At 33.3% G+C, this 19,484-nt stretch overlaps 1 protein-coding gene across 2 annotated transcripts in view; it reads right to left on the bottom strand.

The window, feature by feature from the left end:
- Positions 1-280: 280 nt before the first annotated feature.
- The window catches only part of UBE2W (ubiquitin conjugating enzyme E2 W), a 74,629-nt gene continuing 55,425 nt past the window's right edge, over positions 281-19,484 (bottom strand). The window contains exons 4-6 of one of the 2 annotated variants that reach the window (XR_013447851.1): positions 18,888-19,068; positions 15,184-15,259; positions 281-6,669 (exon numbers count right to left, since the gene is read on the bottom strand). Coding sequence is in view for 1 of the 2 variants with exons in the window: in XM_036065339.2 (XP_035921232.2) it covers positions 6,656-6,669; positions 15,184-15,259; positions 18,913-19,068 (246 nt within the window). In the remaining variant the exon portion in view is untranslated. The remainder of the gene's footprint in view (positions 6,670-15,183; positions 15,260-18,887; positions 19,069-19,484) is intronic. The other variant, XM_036065339.2, reaches the window with a different exon arrangement.

The raw sequence follows: 19,484 nt of genomic DNA, 5'->3' as shown, positions 1-19,484 counted from the left end.
TTTTTGGGGGTGTGAGAGGGGACACAGAAATTTTAATGTTAAGTTGGATACCTTTTCTGCAGGATATAGCCATCCTTATTAGGTTCTTGCCTGATGAGTTTTATCTACCCACAATAGGTCCTTGAAGGCCAAGTACCTATATGAGAAAATAATTTCTACCTTAGTTTCTTATTTCAACTTTCATTATTAAAACATTTCCATACTTCACTGAACTGGAAAGAGCACACAGGTACTCCCACTCATATATTTTGCCTTAAGCAAACATTAAAAAGAAATCTCATAAGGAATTTAAAATATTTATTGACAGGAATTCTCAGCAAGACAGATACAGAACCACTGTGGCCTTGGCCCATATTATCCAAGTATAGAAAACCCTTAGTTGCATCATTTTTCAATTCAGTTCATATTTAATTTTGCCGTATGTTAGAGTGAAAAGTACCAAGGAATATAGGGATTTCAACAGAATCATTTATCCATAGTGGCTTAAACCTTCTATGAGAGGTAGAAATTATTTTAAGGATTATAATAAAGGGAGAGAGTGTCATCAAAGCACAAAGGAAGATGGATCTTGCATTTATCTAACCAGCTACTCATCTATTGTTGAGGGCTGCAGAAATAGCATGTAGAGATAAGGCAGTTTTATGGTAGAACAGCTACCCCAATGAGGAGTAAGGTGCTCCTGGGGCAAGCAGACCCCCCAGGAATAGAAAACCTAGAATATCAGCAGAGCATATTAAATTTCTTCCTGCTATGAATAATAGAGATGCAGAGAGATATCCCTTCTTCTGCTTATCTCCTTTTCTCTTCTCATAGCTTCAGGAGCCACTCATCTAAGTAAGTTAGTTGATCTGTGTGTATATTCAAGAAAGAATCCCAAAGTTCTCTACAGGATATCCTTATGAATCATACAACTTAAAGTTCAGCAACACCAGACTCACGGTAACTCTAAGCAAGTGCCTGGGTCTCAATTTCCACCTTTTCTGAAAACACCCATCTTTTAATCAGGACTTCTTTAAATAAAGCATGAAGAACCACTAAAATACACTAGGCTACACTACTAAGTAAACATGATCTGTTAAATGAATAAGTGCTTTAGTGACTATCTTCATTCTGTTGCACTTATTTTTGGAAATGGGCATTTTACTGTTTCCACAATCCTTGGAAGATCACAGTCCTTTGTAAAGAGAAACTAGTACATAAGTAAATCTTTACATTATTATAAACTACAAAGAGATTTAATATCTATCCAATTTAATATTCAAGTCTACATAAAATAAATGACAACTGCTTTATTATTAAAAGTTACTGAATTCCATAAAGCACACAATGTAATTTATATTCAACTAACAAAAGTTTGATACATGTATTTAAAAATATATAATATATAGATTTATGTCTTAACATTTATATTCTATTCAAAAAGCAGTAGCTTTACATATTTTACAACTTGAATTTATAAAATATATATACATCCACCCTATTCAAACCCTCAAAAGCATGAGCTTCCATTCCTATTAATAAAATGCACAATCTGTATTTCTGAATATTGAGAGAAAAATGGTACCAACTAAAAACAACAAACCCATTTTAACTTGAACATGGACTTAATTCTTGGCTACTAGATAACTGACATAATAATCTTTTTGAATAATTATTTTACCCTGAGCCTGATAATCAATATTTATGTCAATAATCTGTGGTTTACTATGAAGAGACTTGCATTTATTTTCACGGTGTCTGTCAATCTACCACATTCCTTACTCGATTTGTTTCAGGCTTTAAAATTAGAGAGGGGGGATTATTCACTCTCTCCATTTGCCGCGAAATTTGACAAGTGATGTCACACCTGACAAGCCAAAGCCCAGAACCATGCTTTGCCTTTGAGAAAGCAGCTTAGAGTCACTGCAGAAGCAAACTTTCACAAAACCCTGACAATGTATGCATCAAGGAACTGCTTCTCTTTCTCCCTGTCAACTGCACTCAACTTGCTCAGTTACAATTCTTTAGGCATATTAAAATATACCAGCTTCTATTCAGGCATTCCTTCCACATATTCAAAATGTCTTCAGATATTATATTGTTTATTTATTAAAAAATTTTCATAAAAAAAGACATTCATGTAACCATTCTGGAGATTCATCCCTAAATGTAAGTCCCAATAACATTTGAGAATTAAAATCACAATAAACACCTCATTTACAGGACCATAAGAAGCAGAACTTCAACTTTAAGGATAAAGATCTAAGTTTGAAGTACATGTTTAGACTCCACGGGCCTCTGGAATGATGCATACAAGCCTGTCTTTAATGTAGTTTATGCTGAGAAAACAAAAATCTCCCACACATTATTTAAAAAAAAAAAAAAAAAGTTCCAAATCTCAAAATGGCCTAGAAACCTTAAATGGAAAAACACTTTTACCAAAACAAATAATTTAATTCATCTGGGCAATAATTAGGCTTTGCGAGAGTCACCATCCAAAAAGTAAACAAAACTCCCTTGACATTAGTATTTAAGAGCTAAATTACTTAGTTAACAGCTCATTTATCAAGTAGTCAACTATTCAACAAATTTAGCCACATACTGATGAACCGAAATAAGGCATCAGAAATTCTATGTATTTTAATTGTAGAAAGGAGTCTTTTTCTTTTAAGAAAAATTTCTGATGTAATTTCACTAATCTTCCTTCTCTGGATTCCCTAACCTCAAGAAAAGGAAAGGGGAAGAAAGGGAGGAAGGCAGGAAAGGAGGAAAGGAAGGAGAGAGGAAAACTTAGGGAAACTGCTGAAGACTGACATATTGGACATCTCTGAGGAGAAAGGAAGACAGAAAAATGAAAGAGAGATAAAAACAAACAAAAGACTGCAAAGAAGATTAGGACTAAGGGGTGCAGATTAAGAGACACCTTCACAGATCTTAATCATGCAAAGGCACTAGCATAACACAGAATCGTGCAGTAGCTGATTTTGGTAACAGTGAATCCTCAGAAAAGATATGGGAAAGCCTCAGTTCTTTTTGAAAACCAATTTATATACACTTAATAAATCCTAAGCATTCAGCTAAAATATATACAGGAAACTAAATAAAAGTGAGATCAAGAAATATAAGCAGCAGTAACCATGAAGGATTAGAACTAGTGACACTGAATTCTTTATTTAAAAAAATTCTGAACACACAGTACCTCCTCTTCTCTTCTATTTTTAGGAAGAAGCTTTAACAAGTTTTAAATATCTCAATTCTCAAAAACAATAGGCTTTTTAAAAAATAAGACTTGATTACCAGAAACAAGTAATATGTGGTTACATACCATTTGCATATCACTACTCATTTCCATTATTTGTCAATTCATCTTTGATGCAATCTGGAAATAATTAAGCAGTCACTAGATACCTGTTTAAGAATCTGAAGAAATTATTATTCACCACAGGAATCTAATGATATATATTTGCATATATTTAAAATTTCAGAAGGGAAAAACTAATAAACTACCCTAGTTACTTTATACCAAATATTTATATACCTAGTCAAAACAATAAGGATTAAGATCTTTCTCCAGATGAACTGTATATAAAAGCTGATTTTTACCATTTTCTTTTGGGGATTAAAAAAAGCTTTATTTCCTTGCTAGCTAAAAGGAGGAATTCATCCACTACAAGTTAAGTCCTTTGGAGGTGAATAGTAAATTCCTTAAGAGAACAGCCATAAAATTTATTTTAAAAAATTCATCTTAAAAAAAACTGAAAACCATTTTTCTCTTTAAAATCTATGGCATTAATACCTACTTGACGTAATATATTTTTTTGAAGGGCACCAAGTTCATGATCTAAGCATGCAAAAGAAGGAAATGAATGTATCACTGTCTTAACAGAATTTGGCAAACCAGAAGAATGGCCTTAAAATAAATAAATAAATAAATAAATAGAGAGTACATATTGTCTAAATATGAAAGTATAATTCTGCAGTCCTATGCAGCAGATAGTGCCCCATAGAGCAAGGGAAGAGGGAAGTAGCATAATCCTATGTACATTTTCTTGGTATTCTGGTTGTCGTTCAACAACACAATACAGAGAAATATTCTTTTTATTATTACAAAGCCATTAAATGCCCTCTCTAGAGCAATGACTTAGGTAAACGGCTTATGTCTTTTAATAATGTAACTTACATTTAAAATTAACTTAATTAAATCTAAGTGCAAAGGAGTTTCCAATAATTCCTAAGTTCAAGGGAGTACTGTAATGAATAAGGTGTTATCTTACTGCAAATTCTGAATGGTTGGTATTTCATCTTATCTTCTCTTTAAACCATAAAATGTACTGAAATTATTTGGTTTCCTTTACTTTCCTCTACTTCTTTTTATTTTATGGTATCTCTATGTAGAGAAAGAGGTATGTTAAAATACTGCTTCTTTTATTTTAAAAAACTCAACTGAGGCTATATAAGACCTATTAATCTATAGGACAGCATTGTTAATCTTTGACCTGGTATATTAATTCCTTTGGTGAATAAATGTCACAGGTCATTTCTTTATAAAAGAATTTTAGTAAGAGGACCAGCAGTACGGAGAAAGATCCCCCACCCCCACCCCAGAAAATGATCAAGTCAATCAGTAGTTTAGAGCAGTTGTGTAAAATATGAAAAATATATAATATGCCGCTGCAATTTTCATATTAAAAAGCAGTTAAAAACTAAGAGTAGCTTAAAGCATTCCAAAAAACACTTTCTGTCTTAAACAGGCCAAATGATCAGACTGATAGAGACTATTATGAGAACTTAGGTGTATCTAGTCAAGAAAGAACAAAAATGTGTTTAATTTTAAAAAGTGGTAGTTGCTAACTATAGTATAAACAGTGTCCACAATTTGGTGGCTGGCCATAGTTTTAATTTTTTTTTTCAAGTTACTTCTACAGCAGACATATTTTTGAAGTCTACCCACCCCTGAGTTCAGCAATTATACTTTTAGAGTGTAAAATTATATGCCCTTAATTAACAACATGTACAAAGCTACAAAATGTCATCTATACAGAGATTAAAAACACTTTTGAAAATATTCCTTGCCAATTATTGATTGGATGTTTTGCTGGGGTACATACTTCAAAGCTTTCAGCCAATTGGCTTTTATTTTTAAGCCCAAATTGATTCATATATTTATTCACTGCAGGATATGTCAAAAAGAGTGCAACAAGAGGCATTAGTAAAAATAACATTGTAGTAGAAACAGATTTTTGCATATGTGAAAAGGTAATTTATAAAATACATAATTGCTTTTTAAAAAGAGAACCTAGTTGCAGTATCATTAACTTACATGGTACTGAGAATTGGACGTTTCAACAATTTTGTTCTATAGAAAAATTTTACCTAGCTGTAAGCAAAGTCTTTTAAACAACAAGAAAATAAAATAAAACAAATCCCTCCAGGAAAAACTGTACGGTTGTGTGAGACAAATAAGAAAACATACCATTCTATAGTGTACTTTTGCCTAAATTTAAAATAAAAATGTCCACACTCTTTTGTTAAAACATTAAGCCTCTGTCAAAAATGTATTTCTTATTTTAGGGTACAGGATTAAAGGACAAAATGATACTTACAAGTAAAGAAAAAATTACAAGAAAAAACTTGACAAAAGCTTTTCAATTGAAGTACTGTAACATTCAAACTTGACTTAAAACATAACAAAAGAAACAAAATTGCAAACGAAAACTCTTTATGGATTTTCCAAACATAAATAAATGAAATAGTGTTTAGGCAGTAGGGCTCATGCTGATGGCTAGCAGGAAGTAACAGAGTGTAATCTACTTGGAAATACCGTTACTGTACAAACAAGCCCCAATTAAGGACTACAGCAGTTTCATCATCACTGCCATTGTTCTTACTTCCAAAATCAAGCCTTGATTCAACCATTCATACCCTAGATTACTCATACCTTTACTTCAGAGATTGAGGAACTATATACAACAAATGAATTTATTTTCACCATAGGGATAACAATATTGTACCTCTCTGCCAATGTTACTTGAAAACCTTCCATGTCAAAACAATTTGACAGCAGATATAAACAATTCAATAAATACGCAATGATCTTTCATTATAGTCCTTTAAAGACGCATGTTAATTCATGCTGTTAACCTTAGGATCACAGTGCATAGAATCCAAATATAAACAGTTGGGGTGACTTTCAAAGTAATGTTGGATCCCTCACTTTATTTATAATCCCATTATAACCAATAAGTTCATTTCATAGGCCCTATCATGCATTAATTATTGGGTGGCAGGAGTTAATGAAAATTTTTCCTGTTAAACGTCCATTGCCGGCAATGAACGTCCCAAAACCGCCAAGGAAGTCATTGTTATTGCACAATACATGAGGACCTGGAACTTTTCCAAAAGCTTAAAAAAATAAAAATAAAAAATGGAATTATATTGACATTTCCTGACACCTGCATTAATACTGTATGACTAATAAAAGCATGTCAGTTGCCTGGACTGAACCAGCGATCAACATGCGCCCAGAATGCACACAAGTAAAAATGCAGTAAAAGGAAGTAGTCTTCATTGCCTATAGGTCACTTCCAGTCAAAGGTTAAAGTTCAAAGACTGAATGATCAAAGTGCTCATTTTCTCAGTAGGACTATCTTCTGCTAGGAGGATGATAACAGTGGCATCAACAAGTATCATCTTTAAGAAAAGGAGAAAAAAGATAATTAAAAAAGTCAAGCATGCATAAGTAAAACCCACACGTTAGTCTAACACAGAAATAATTTCAAGAAGAACATTTCTGGTTTACATGTCTGACTTGCCTCCCCCAATCCTTGCAAATAAAAAGTCCAGTTTGTGTTCAATTACATAGTGACAAACAAATCACGTTCTATTCTTTCACAGAAATAGTTCACACAAATCTTAAATGATGCATCAGTGTGTTAGTTCTATTTAATAAATCGATATATGTTAGCACATATTCAGGATTTATCAGTCTTGAAGAGTTCTTTTATGGGCAACAATTTTAAGTTGTAATGAGACAGGAAGTAAACTCCTGACCAACAATGTCATGGTATTTAACACAGGATAATGCAAGTTGTGTCTTTAGTCTATAAAGGAAATAACTTCACAAATGAGGTACAATTACCAAATCAATTAATACATAGTTAATGTTATTAATTTCTCTTTAGAAAATACATTTAAAAATACATTTTTTTAGCAAATTTGATACACATACAAATGAGGCCATTAAAAAAAACCCACAGATTTAGTAATGCCTTCTGGTAGCCTCAACACATTATGTAAGATATGTAATTGTGGAGTTCATAACTTATTTTACAAAATTATTTCACAAGACATATCTGAAGGATTTATTTTGAGGACTGGTTACTCCTCAGAAAGCAGCTTTAGAAAGAAGCAAGACTAGTGGCAACTACCCAAGAGTTGTGAAAGCTCTCAAGGACAGCATTGATGAAAAACTGGCCAAAATATTTTACAAACTATCCCATGTTAGGATTGATACACTGTTAATAAAAAATCCCCATTTCCAATGACTCAATGAGAACTAAAAACCAGTAAATCTGATTTCTATGCTGGGCAAACTCGTAGAATATTCCATCACTCTATTTTTTTTTATAGATTTATTTATTTATTTGACAGAGAGAGACACAGCGAGAGAGGGAACACAAGCAGAGGGAGTGGGAGAGGGAGAAGCAGGCCTCCCACCAAGCAGGGAGCCCGATGTGGGGCTCGATCCCAGGACCCTGGGATCACGACCTGAGCCGAAGGCAGACACTTAACGACTGAGCCACCCAGGCGCCCCCCATCACTCTGTATTTTAATGGAAATCTAAAGGGTGAAATATACTAGATTTTTAAAATAAATCTTATCTATATCTAAATCATTAGAATTCTTTAAAGAAAGAATATCTTTAAGAAGAAAATAAGCAGATAGTTTATAGCTTCTAAGTGTCACATGAAAGTATCTGTTTCTTAAATTACTGTGGAACTTGGAATAAAGAGGAGGTATGGATGTCATGGATGCAGAACACTTAAGAATGTAAAGAGGTTCCTTAAAACATCACTCTTCCAACAGAGTAATTTATAACCCTAGGGTCCTTCGAAAAACTAAAACTAATCACACTTAGACCTCTAAGCTAAGAAATGGCACTAAATTCTACCTAACAGGTCAAACCTTAAGTATTCTACCACATGACAATGTATACAATAAGAAAAATGAGACAAAATTCAACTTGAACATCATGTACCTAATTAACCACCAATAATAAGCTTTTATCTCCAAAGATATATCATCTTTGATAAGTGATAACATAAATTCATCTCCATCAGGTTGTTCATTCTGGAAGTTTTCCAGTATAGTAGGCTGTTGTAGAATGTGCCACAATCCACCAAAATGATTAAGAAATCCATATAAAGCTATTCTCCCTAGCCCAATCCCTACCTTGGATTAGATGTTAAAAAAAAAAAAATAGGACTAATACTCCCTGCCTTGAATATTCTATCTTTAGAGAAATAAACTTACTGAGTTTTGAAAATGGAGTTCTATTATCTGATAGCTGGACCCACAGGGACACACGGACTTAAACATTACAAATCTGTCATGGCTGTAAGTAATTAAAGAATCTATGAGCAAATACTTAAGTATGGAGACAAGTATGAGCTAAAGCCATGGCTAACTCTCCCCCAAATAAAAAGGCCATCACTAAGAAGCAAAAAAGTCATTTGTTAGCAAAAGAAACACAGTTCCCTAGATAGATGAAGAAAAGATTATTGAATACCACGATGGTTTACAAAAAAAAGTTTTTAGAGTAAACCCATCTTGGATCAAGACAAATATAAGTTTATAAAACGTGATCGGGGTGCCTGGGTAGCTCAGTCGTTAAGCGTCTGCCTTCGGCTCAGGTCATGATCCCAGGGTCCTGGGATCGAGCCCCGCATTGGGCTCCCTGCTCAGCGGGAAGCCTGCTTCTCCCTCTCCCACTCCCCCGCTTGTGTTCCCTCTCTCGCTGTGTCTCTGTCAAATAAATAAATAAAATCTTTTAAAAAAAAAAACAAAAACATGATCAAAGAACACAATATATCTAACCTCTTGGCTAAAGTATATGTAGCAAGATGAAGGCCTGAAAAAAAGAATCTCAGATTAACCATTTAATTTTTTTTTTCTGAAACTGTAGAAGCCCTTATTAAAAGTATACCCTCAAATGTAATATACAAATAACCAGTTCCAAAGAGATGACATCTACCATGCTGGACTTCTGGGAAATATGAGTGAGAGAGAACTGTATTATAGAAGAAGGTCAGTTTTCCCCAGAGTATAAGAACCATCACATTTTAATGGACATCACAACCATCACATTATATTGGAAACTACCTCCCTGGATACTCCCAGAGATTAAAGACTAGAAGAAAAGGAACACAGTAGTAAGTCAATAGATATGAAGTGGGATCCCACTTCCAAGAAAGACAAAAATAAATCTTTACACATAAGTTTGTCTCTCCACAGTTTAGGGAATTAAAGTTTTCTTTTGATGAACCAACTTAATAAGATTTCACAGAAGACAACAGAATTGTTATCCAGAAGGAAATAAAGGGAAAAGACTGTTAGACTGAGTAAAATTTGGACTTAGGAATTCAGAAAGTGATTCTGTAATTCTAAAAGTAGTGAAAATATAAAAACGTTCACAACTAACATAGGTAATTTTATGGACAGCTGTAAGGCAGGAAGAAAGTTTGTGAATACTAGCCTGAGACGATTTTACATTCCTATCACCTTATAATCCTTAGAATTCTACAGGAAATGTTCCAGCTGAATGGAACCAGAATGTAGTCTATAGTTTTGTAAAAAAAAAAAAAAGAGATATTCCTCTACTCCTCCCCAAATTTATAAACTCAACAGTTTATTGGACATAACATCTAAACATCATGCCAATCTATTTCCTGTAAGCCTAGTTTTCTGAAGCCAATACTCAATTACAGTCTTAAGCTTTACTGCTCAATTCTCTATCACCTTAAGGAAAATGCTTCAGGAACCAGATCAGTACTGCTATCTGTGGAAAGCAATCATTTATGAAACTAAGTTGTTTATGTTCAATTTGGATCCCAGGAAACAGATGGATCATTTTATTAATGGATTCCATTATCTTACTGAAATATTTTTATGATCCCATAAAAAGATACTTTTTATCTTTTTCAAGAATAATTATGTCTATTTTATGATTTTGAACTTTGAGGCTCAATCATTCATTCCTTTGTGTATTAAACTGTATATATTTGTTTTCTATGGACCATTCTAGCCCTGAATTGTAGGTAAATTCCCCAGCCCCCTTGTATGCTGAAATGAGATGTCTATTCAAATACTTACTTTGGTTAGTTCCCTTTATTCATTTACTTTTTTAACCTTATTCTGCTTAATTGATTTTTCAAAGCATATGGACCCCTGGCTAAATTTGCAACACAGAATGTTTGCATTCCAATGCAGATATGACCTTAATCCTTCAGTGAATAGAAACTATAAAAGAATTCTGGAAAACAGGTTGATAGCAAACTTCAAGTAAGTAACAATAAGGAATATGTATTCACATATCAATAACTTTTTACACTTTAATAGGAGCTAGAGAAGAAGCTCAAAAGAAATGCAAAAAGAAATGAGTAAGTTATGATACTACAAGTACAGAAGGGTAGCAGTGACTGGCCTACATTTTCAAGATATACTAACAATGTGGAACATAGTTTAAGTTGAAAGAGGTTTTTTCCCCAAGAACTCAACACTGGTATTTGGCAGCTCAATTTTGGTGTATCAGCAGAATCCTACTCTTCTAAAACCAGGAGATCTACTGAATTGCCAAATTACTGTTTTTCATTAATAGTGCATCCATCCTGCATCCAGGAAGCCCCCTCTGAAGCACACAGATATTACGACTCTAAACCCAAACCTCTTTTGCCTCTTTGATTGCAAATACTGACCAACACTCTGACCCACATTGACCCAAGTATGTTGGTTAGCACCATACAGGACTATGGAGCTTGTACCTGAGGCCTACAATTCTGCTTAGCTTCTAAAAACTGAAATATTAAGTGTTTCAGTAAGTTCATCCAATTCCATGCAAGACTTTGCTCAGTCTCTGATATTTTTGTTTAGGTCTGCAGGTCGCATCAGGACTCTGATTTGACCTTATAATCCTTTCAGAATTAGATGATGCTAATAAATAACAAGAGTCCATATTTCTTGGTAATTTGATGTTATAAGGAGAACAAGATTAATCAATGAAGATCTTTTTGGAACTAAAGCAGCTAAACAGAAAAACATAGGCTGACATCTGGAAAGCTCAAAAACAGAGTTGATATGTTCTGCTTTATGAGTGAGCATGATTGATAAGATTTTCCAAATTCAACTATAAGGCCAAGGTGAGCTATTTTTCACATTGCTTTTAACTCACTCTGAAATGTATAAAGGCAAAGACAATATATGCTACACAGCTGAAATGCTTTAGTTTTTTAAAGGTGAAAGAAAAGTTCAAAGAAGCTTGTCTACACCCACCCCCCTTTATGAAAGAGCAGCTGCTCTATCATCTCAAAGTGTAACTAGTATTACCTGTCCTGGATTTCATATGAGGGTCACTCATGGAGCAAACTGTTGAATTAAAGAGAGATTCTGGGAGGGGAGGGGAAGGATTCAGATAGTCAGGGTTCAAGCATGAGTAGAAAACATATTGAGATAAGAACTGTCACTGTTAGTCAATAAACTGAGTATGTTTTAAACAGAATTATATGTAATTGAAAAAAATGTATCTGTACCTGGGACCAGAACCTGAATTAGAAGAGTCATAATTTAGTTGAAGTAGAATCTGATCCTTTTAAAGATGGCTAATTTGTATTGGGGGGGGTGGGCAGGTGGGGTGACACTTTTAATCTGTTTATTGATAAAATGAATTCCTACACAAACCCTAGACTAAATTTAGTTTGAAAAGCCTCTCTTTTCTTATTTCTTGGCTAAGGAGGAGAATTTAATAGTTTAAACTATTAAAAGACTTTTTACTTTAGTCGTGAAAGTATAAATTTCTTGGTTAACAGATAAAAACTACTATGAAAAATAACATATGAAGTGTTATTTTATTTTAAAGAATTTATTTTATATTTCTAGTTTCACTATGTGACCTTTCTCCATTTCTTATTCAAAAGCACGTAATGAGATATTCTGGGAATATTCTTAGATAAAGGACTTCTCATAAATCCTTCCAACTATATAAGGCAGCATTAGAGGGCCTGAAAGATTGTAATCTTTCTGAAATTTCCCTACCAGGGAGGTAGGAAGGGGAAAAAAACAGGAATATACTGTCTAACACTGGGGCAGGATAGAATGGTAAAGAAGGTCATACTTTCAAAATATATGTATTTTTAAAATTCATTACTCTAAGACAATTTCTTTTGGTTTTATTAGAAAACTCAAGTGGTTTAAAAACACTATGGAAAAGACAATGGGGGATTTTTCTATTATTAGTGAAGTTGGGTCTGAAATAGAATGACTATACTGTCTTTAGAACTTTGTAGCAGGAGGGGAAGAATGAATGGGGGGAAATTGGAGGGGGAGACAAACCATGAGAGACGATGGACTCTGAAAAACAAACTGAGGGTTCTAGAGGGGAGGGGGGTGGGGGGATCGGTTAGCCTGGTGATGGGTATTAAAGAGGGCACGTTCTGCATGGAGTACTGGGTGTTATGCACAAACAATGAATCATGGAACGCTACATCAAAAACTAATGATGTAATGTGTGGTGATTAACATAACAATAAAAATTTAAAAAATACAAAAAAAAAAACCTTTGACACTTTAAAAAATGTTTGATTTAGTTGTGTTTGTCAATATTCTTGATTGACTAATCTTAACTTTTTATGAATCTGGGAACTTTCCATGCTAAGACCAAAGGGTCTGTGACACTCAAGATTTTTTTTTCCCCCAGAAGGGCTCCTTGTAAAGGCACAGAGAGAAGAGGCAGTTTGGTTTTTGGTCCCAAAAGGCAAGAAGATGAAAAAGAATGAGAAGCCAGCAATGTAAATTGAAGTAAAGGGCCATTTTCTTAAAGTAGAGTCTTGTTAAGTGTTTTAGTAGACCTTCACTGCTCAGAAAGAATTCCTTTAAGTCTGATTATTAATTCATTTTATATGGAAACTTGTCCTTTTATATCTCAGAATCCCTGAAACAGTAGTTCTCAAGTGACAAGCTCCATCAGAATTACCTGGGGATCTCTTAAAAACTAAACAAAACCAGCGTTCTAGGCACAGTAATCAAGTTTATTAGATTCCTTAAAAGAGAAAGTAATCAGCAAGACTTTGGTGAAAGAGATCCCAAGACGGTGTGTGTAGGGGAAGGATTCTTTGAGGCAGGGTGCTTTTGTGTGTGCCCATGCAGGATTCATTCCAGGAAAATAGCACACGGAGGGATAAGAAACAGAGTATATTATAATGCTCCACTGAACATTCCATGTATAAAACAGGTCTTGTTATAAAGATGATTTTCTTAGGATGGATTCTCAGAAGTTTGGTAACTGAGACAAAAGGCTTGATCTTAAATTTTAAGCTTGTTAAATATTGCTGCACTTGCTATACCATCAGCAAATATGAAAGTACTATTTTATTTTATCCTTTACTCTTTTCTGGCACTGCACTCATTTTACTCAACTCTGCCAATTCAGTAATAGTTTCAAAATACTAAATCTGTAATTACTGCAAACTTTTTGGCCTACACTTTTAATTAATTGTATTTATTATGTTAAGCAATTTTCATAAATGGTCTTTATTTTTAATAAGCTATAATTGCTTTTCACATTTTTAAACCTTATGTTGACTGTGCTTTGAGGTATTTCTAAAAGGTTTTCTAAAAGGTTTACATTTTCATGTAACTATTTAATTTCTTGTGATTCCTTTTAACTTCAGAAATTCTTCCTTCCTCTGAGTTGATACTCAGCTTAAAAAAAAAAAACATTTTTCTCTTGTTGTCTTAAAAAAACACTTAACCCACAGGAAATATTTTACATATGAAGTAAAAATGTAAATTTTTCTTTCCCAAAATGATTACCAACTTCCTAGCAGGATTACTTACTAAATAACTTTTCTCCTCATTGGTTTTGTGAAATCCAATTTACTACATATTCAGATCTTATATATAAATCTATTTTTTCATAGCTCTTACAAGTTTTGTCATTTTTTCTTCTAGGTCATCTATAGTTGTCATTAACATTAGCTGGAATATTCATCTTTTCGTTGGCATTCTTTCACTGTGTTTTCTAACCTGTAACTGCTAGCATAGTGCTATTGTATTGATTCTAATCATCACTTACCAACACCTGACAGAACTCTTATAATTTAAAAGGTTTTTAAATGACTCAAATTAACTCAGTTAACAAGTTTCACAATGGATAGAAAGGTAAGGGGGAAAGGCCATATTCCTATTAATTAGCTCTATCAATTCTAATTTCTTATTAGGCTAACATTTTTAAAAGAAAAATAAAGGAAATGCTCCTATGGATACAAAAAATCACAGGGGGTGGTTTTGTTCACGTACTTCAAAAAGTACATTGAGGAATATAAAATTTTGTTTTGCATTTCAAATACACCTCTTTAGGGAAGCGGTGAGGTCAGTTTAGAAAAGATGCTTGCAGTTTTCAGTTGTAAAGCTATTAGCACTCTCCCAACAAAACCAATAAAACAAAATCAGTGAGAGTACTTGTATTCATATAGCTACAAAATTCTTGAGGACTAACTATTAGAACAGGAAGAGCTTTCTTTAATTAAATGGGTCATCTCTCACAATGTGAACCCTCTCCCGCCACTAAGCACAGTACCAGAACTAAGTAATTTCAAAAGACATCAAAACTTCTATTTCAAGTAATAGGTTTCCCAATAACTAATTCCAATTTCATCTGAAGACTATTAAGGACCCTGTTTTAGTAATAAAACGGTAGCGTTTCAAAATGTTAAAGCAATTTTAGATTTTACTTGTATGGTAGCTATGATTTTATGTGCCCCATTAAAAATCTAGTCCAATGTCTCCATTTAATGGCTTAATATTTTAAAGACTCTTCTCCATATTACAAAAATACATCAGTTATATATTCCCTTATTTTCCCCAAGCAAACAGATATATAGTCCTTCAAACCAAAATGCTAAAAAGTTATCATTCTAAAATAAAACTGCTTACCATGATACCACCATTTTGTTTTCTTTGGATTCTTGTTACATGTTCGAACATAAAAAGAATTATCTGGTGGTCGTCTCTGAAACCAAAAAGAGAGGTTGTAAAATGGAAGATTTAAGAAGATAGTTTTAATAAAAGCTTTAGAAGAATTATTACAAAGAGTCTAAAAACAATATAAATGCCAATGTGGCACAACTGAAATAATATATTGCAGGAAAAGTAGACCCTTGACACGGGAATTAAAAATAAATACATACATACATACATACATACATACATACATACATAAAACTAGGGGTTTGCATATGTGATTTGGATTAGGTTCCAGTGGGATTACTAGAGAATGACTATTAACCCAAAGTGGCAGCATTAGGTTTTAAGGAATTTTGGTTTCATTTATTTTATCTCCCTAGAAATAATTTGTAATTACTTTTGTGAACTAATTAAAAAACAGAAAAGTCTATCTAACTAGGTTTGTCTGAGAAACTAACAGCAACTTATAAACCTCCACAATTACTGTTTTCCTGTAAGGTAAGTATCACCAAAGACAGACCGAAGGATTCAGTTTCCAAACAATATATAAGAGGAAAAAGGAAGAAAAGCTATATTGGCATTTCTACCATATATATGCCCAGACTAGCACAATATTAGAAACATATGGCAGCTCTGCAAGGGAGCTTCAGCGGAAATAGTGATGCCAACAAAACTGAAGACAGATTTTGGAAGGCAACTTCCCTGAAAACTGTTGGATATTGACCAGACACAAGAAGTAAGTGACTCTCTACAAAAATCTGGAAACATGTCAAATTTGTATTAAAGCTACTGAGTGCAGGTTAGTAGATAAGTTAGTAGATAGGTCCAACCAAAAACCAATGATGAGTAGGACTGCCTAGACAGCAGGTAGGGAAACAGGCAGTCCACTTGGCACTTCTACAACTCATGTACATAACTCTGATCTTAGTTGAGCCTAATAATGCCCTTACAAGTTAATATTAATAGTAACTTAACAAAAGGGAAGAGTATAGTGTAAGATGTTAAACAACTACCCCAAGATTACCCTGCTGATAAAGTTTGAGAAAATATCTGAAAAATTAGCATCATGAAATTAGATGCCTGACAACTTCAAAGAATAATCTGTTGCTGTTTGTCCTGCAAAGTCATAATCTGTGTTCATGTGGAATAAATTGCTACCACTACAACAAATAATTTCATAAATTCATTTTCTCTGTATATTGATTAGAACCCAATCTTAAAAAAAAAAAACAAACCCAACCAATCTTCAAAAAAAAAAAGAAGAAGAAAAACACACTCACTCTATTTGCTGAAGAATATAACCAAACTGATTAAGTGATCATGGAGATTTGGTTCTTAGAAAATAAAGTAACTATACAAAAAGATGGATTACCAAAATTGTTTTAGGAATTGAATACAAGCTAGAAAGTTTGGACTATCTATATTATAAGGGCACTAAGAATAAATGGTAGATTACTGAAAGACCTCTCAGTATCAGAAATTATCTTTAATCTACTGAAATCTACTGACATGATAGATTTAAAGGCCTTCAATTTAGGGAACCATCCTTGACTATGAAAAAGAAAATTGGAATGAAAGAATTATGACTAAATCAAAGTTCCCAAATACTTATAGTAAAAATTAAAACTTGTATTCAAGTCAAATATTAAAGTGAAACTCATAGAACCACATTGACCAGAGAATAAAATTCACCTGTTTTAAAAGAAGAGTTTTTGGTGAGTAGTTAGAAGACTTTTAAAAGCTTATTTGGAGCTAGATCCCCTCAGTGCCAAAGCAAGTTTCCTCTTCATCTCTGTAACCTAGTACTTAGCACAGTAAAAACAGTATCTACTAGGTTCCGAATAAACTTTTACTGAATTTTTATCGCATTTCACAGAACTAATGCTGCCAGAATTACTTCCAAATTATTATCTTGGTTAAATATAATTTAGTTCATATTATGTAATATAGCTTACCAATAATTTAAATGGAATAATTAGGCATATACTAACTATGAAGGAAAAACTAGCAGTAGACAACAGAAATGTGAGGGGGATAGAGAGGATTAGAAAAGGATAAAGGAGATGGAGAATATAATCATTTTCTAGTTTTTAACAGTAAATCATTACATTTATTTATTTATTGTATATCATTACATTAAATGTAAACAAAGTGCTAATCATTACAAGGCACATGCAAGAGCTATGTGCACACTCACTGGTGTTTATCTCAACTTTTCTAATTAAAATCCTATACTTACTACTTCACCTTTTTAAAGACATTAAACATTAATGAGGGCACAGAAGTCCTTGTAACCGCAAACTACTCTACTCTAGACCTAAAAATTTAAAATTTATGTGTGTGCTGAGGGTGGAAGTGTGGGGGTAGAGAAAATATGGAAGCAATAAATGAGTAAGACTTGTTTCCAAAGCCCTTGGGGTTAACAAAAGCTCAAGTGTAGCCTTAAAATGCAACCTAGAAAAGCCCACAGGCAAAGAGGAAACTTTAAAAGTCATACTACAATTAGATTATGTGTACCCTATTTCATCTATTCGAAGATGTACGTTTTTCTGCACATTTTAATATTCCTGAATGGGGATACATGCCTTTTAAATAATGGTGTCATCGTTTAACTGACAGAAGTTTTTTCTTTCTTATATGGTATATAAAATTGCATATTAATGCTCTTAATGCCATAATTAAAAAAATACAATTTAAACCATTACTTCCCATGCTTCTTGTAACAAAAAAAACCTGTTTTTTTAAACCTAACACCAAGAAACCTCTTATGAAACTAACATTTCAAGAAACTCACTTTGCAAACAGTGGCTTAGAGTGTTTCAGAGTCTAGATAACCTATCATTTAAATATGAACTACTTAAAGTTCCTAAATACTAATTTAAAGTTCTCTAAATACTAATATAGTAAAAATGATAGTTCAATTTCGAGAAAACAGGGGGGAAAAACTGCTATAATAACCCCACAGATCCCTAATCTGTAAGGTAAGGTTGTTTCTCCTTTAGACCCAACACAAAAGGAAACCCTCATGAAGAAAAGAGCCTTTAAAATATAGAAATACATGAACACTGTGCTACACACTGCCCCTCAGGCAGAAATGACAAGAGGGCCAGAAATGCACACAGGATTTAGATACTTTAAGAGGGTATCCTAAATTTAACTCATGTGATTTTTCTTTCTGGTATTTTCACATAGAATCTGTGGATTAAAAAGGAGAATTAGAGTAAAAGTCCTGAAAATTCTACTGGTATTCTAACCTTCCTCTTTCAACCTAATCATGATGATTAGTATGATAGGAAAGCTCTGGTTCCTGGGAAACTCCCTAAAAGAGGCTGAAAGGGTGGGAGCCAGCAGAGGGGAGAAGGGAACTATGAAACTTGCTCTTGGGACTTTCCACTGTGAAATCTAGAAATGAGAATTTCTTATACACTTTTGCCTTGTGTGTGCTTACAGAAATAAAATTCAGATTATTTAAGAACATCTGCAGAAATTTTCTGTTTAAGAAATATAAAACAATGTCTGACTTCTATGTTGAATGAAAGATTATCAAAATAATTTTCTAATCTATTACTAAACATATTACCTATAACTTCTTAATAAAAGGCATTAAGTCCTTCCTTCACATAAATTATGTATTATAATAGTTTTTCTACCTAAACTAAAAAAAGAGATATTACCTGGAATAATTCTGAGAAGTCCTACCTTTTCTTTGCAGCTGGAAAGCATGCTAATAATGCTAAGACAAACTGACTGGACTGAGAGCGCTGGGGACCAGTCTTCTGTTAGAATGGATAAACAGATATGACCATTGCTATAAACATGAGGATGAACGGGAATATTTTCACCAGTAAACATGACCTAAGAAAGAATAAAATTCCATTAACACTCAAATATTCTGTATTACCAAGAAATAAAATATTCTCCACAGAACTTATTATTTTAAAAATGAATTAAAAACAAACAAAATAAGTGCCAGAAACAAGATAAACAACCGCTTGTTGTTTATTCTTATCAATCCACAAAGTACTGGTTTCACTGTGTGAATGAGCACGTAGGAAATGGTACATACAGGGAAAAAATCCAGGTCATCTGTTTTTTATTTCAGCTATTTTTCACAAATTCCCTTTGAAAATTTATAAATTACCATGCATTTTTGGCCCAGTAAAGAAAACTGTATCAAGAATGCTTTTTCAAATTCTACTCATTGCTCTCTGCATATACAAATACAAAAGTATTCAATTTTGAGACAACATGAATTACAGGCGACAGGAACA

Source organism: Halichoerus grypus, chromosome 5 (assembly GCF_964656455.1).
Source record: "Halichoerus grypus chromosome 5, mHalGry1.hap1.1, whole genome shotgun sequence".
Taxonomy (NCBI): domain Eukaryota; kingdom Metazoa; phylum Chordata; class Mammalia; order Carnivora; family Phocidae; genus Halichoerus; species Halichoerus grypus.
This window is presented reverse-complemented; position numbering and strand designations above follow the sequence as displayed.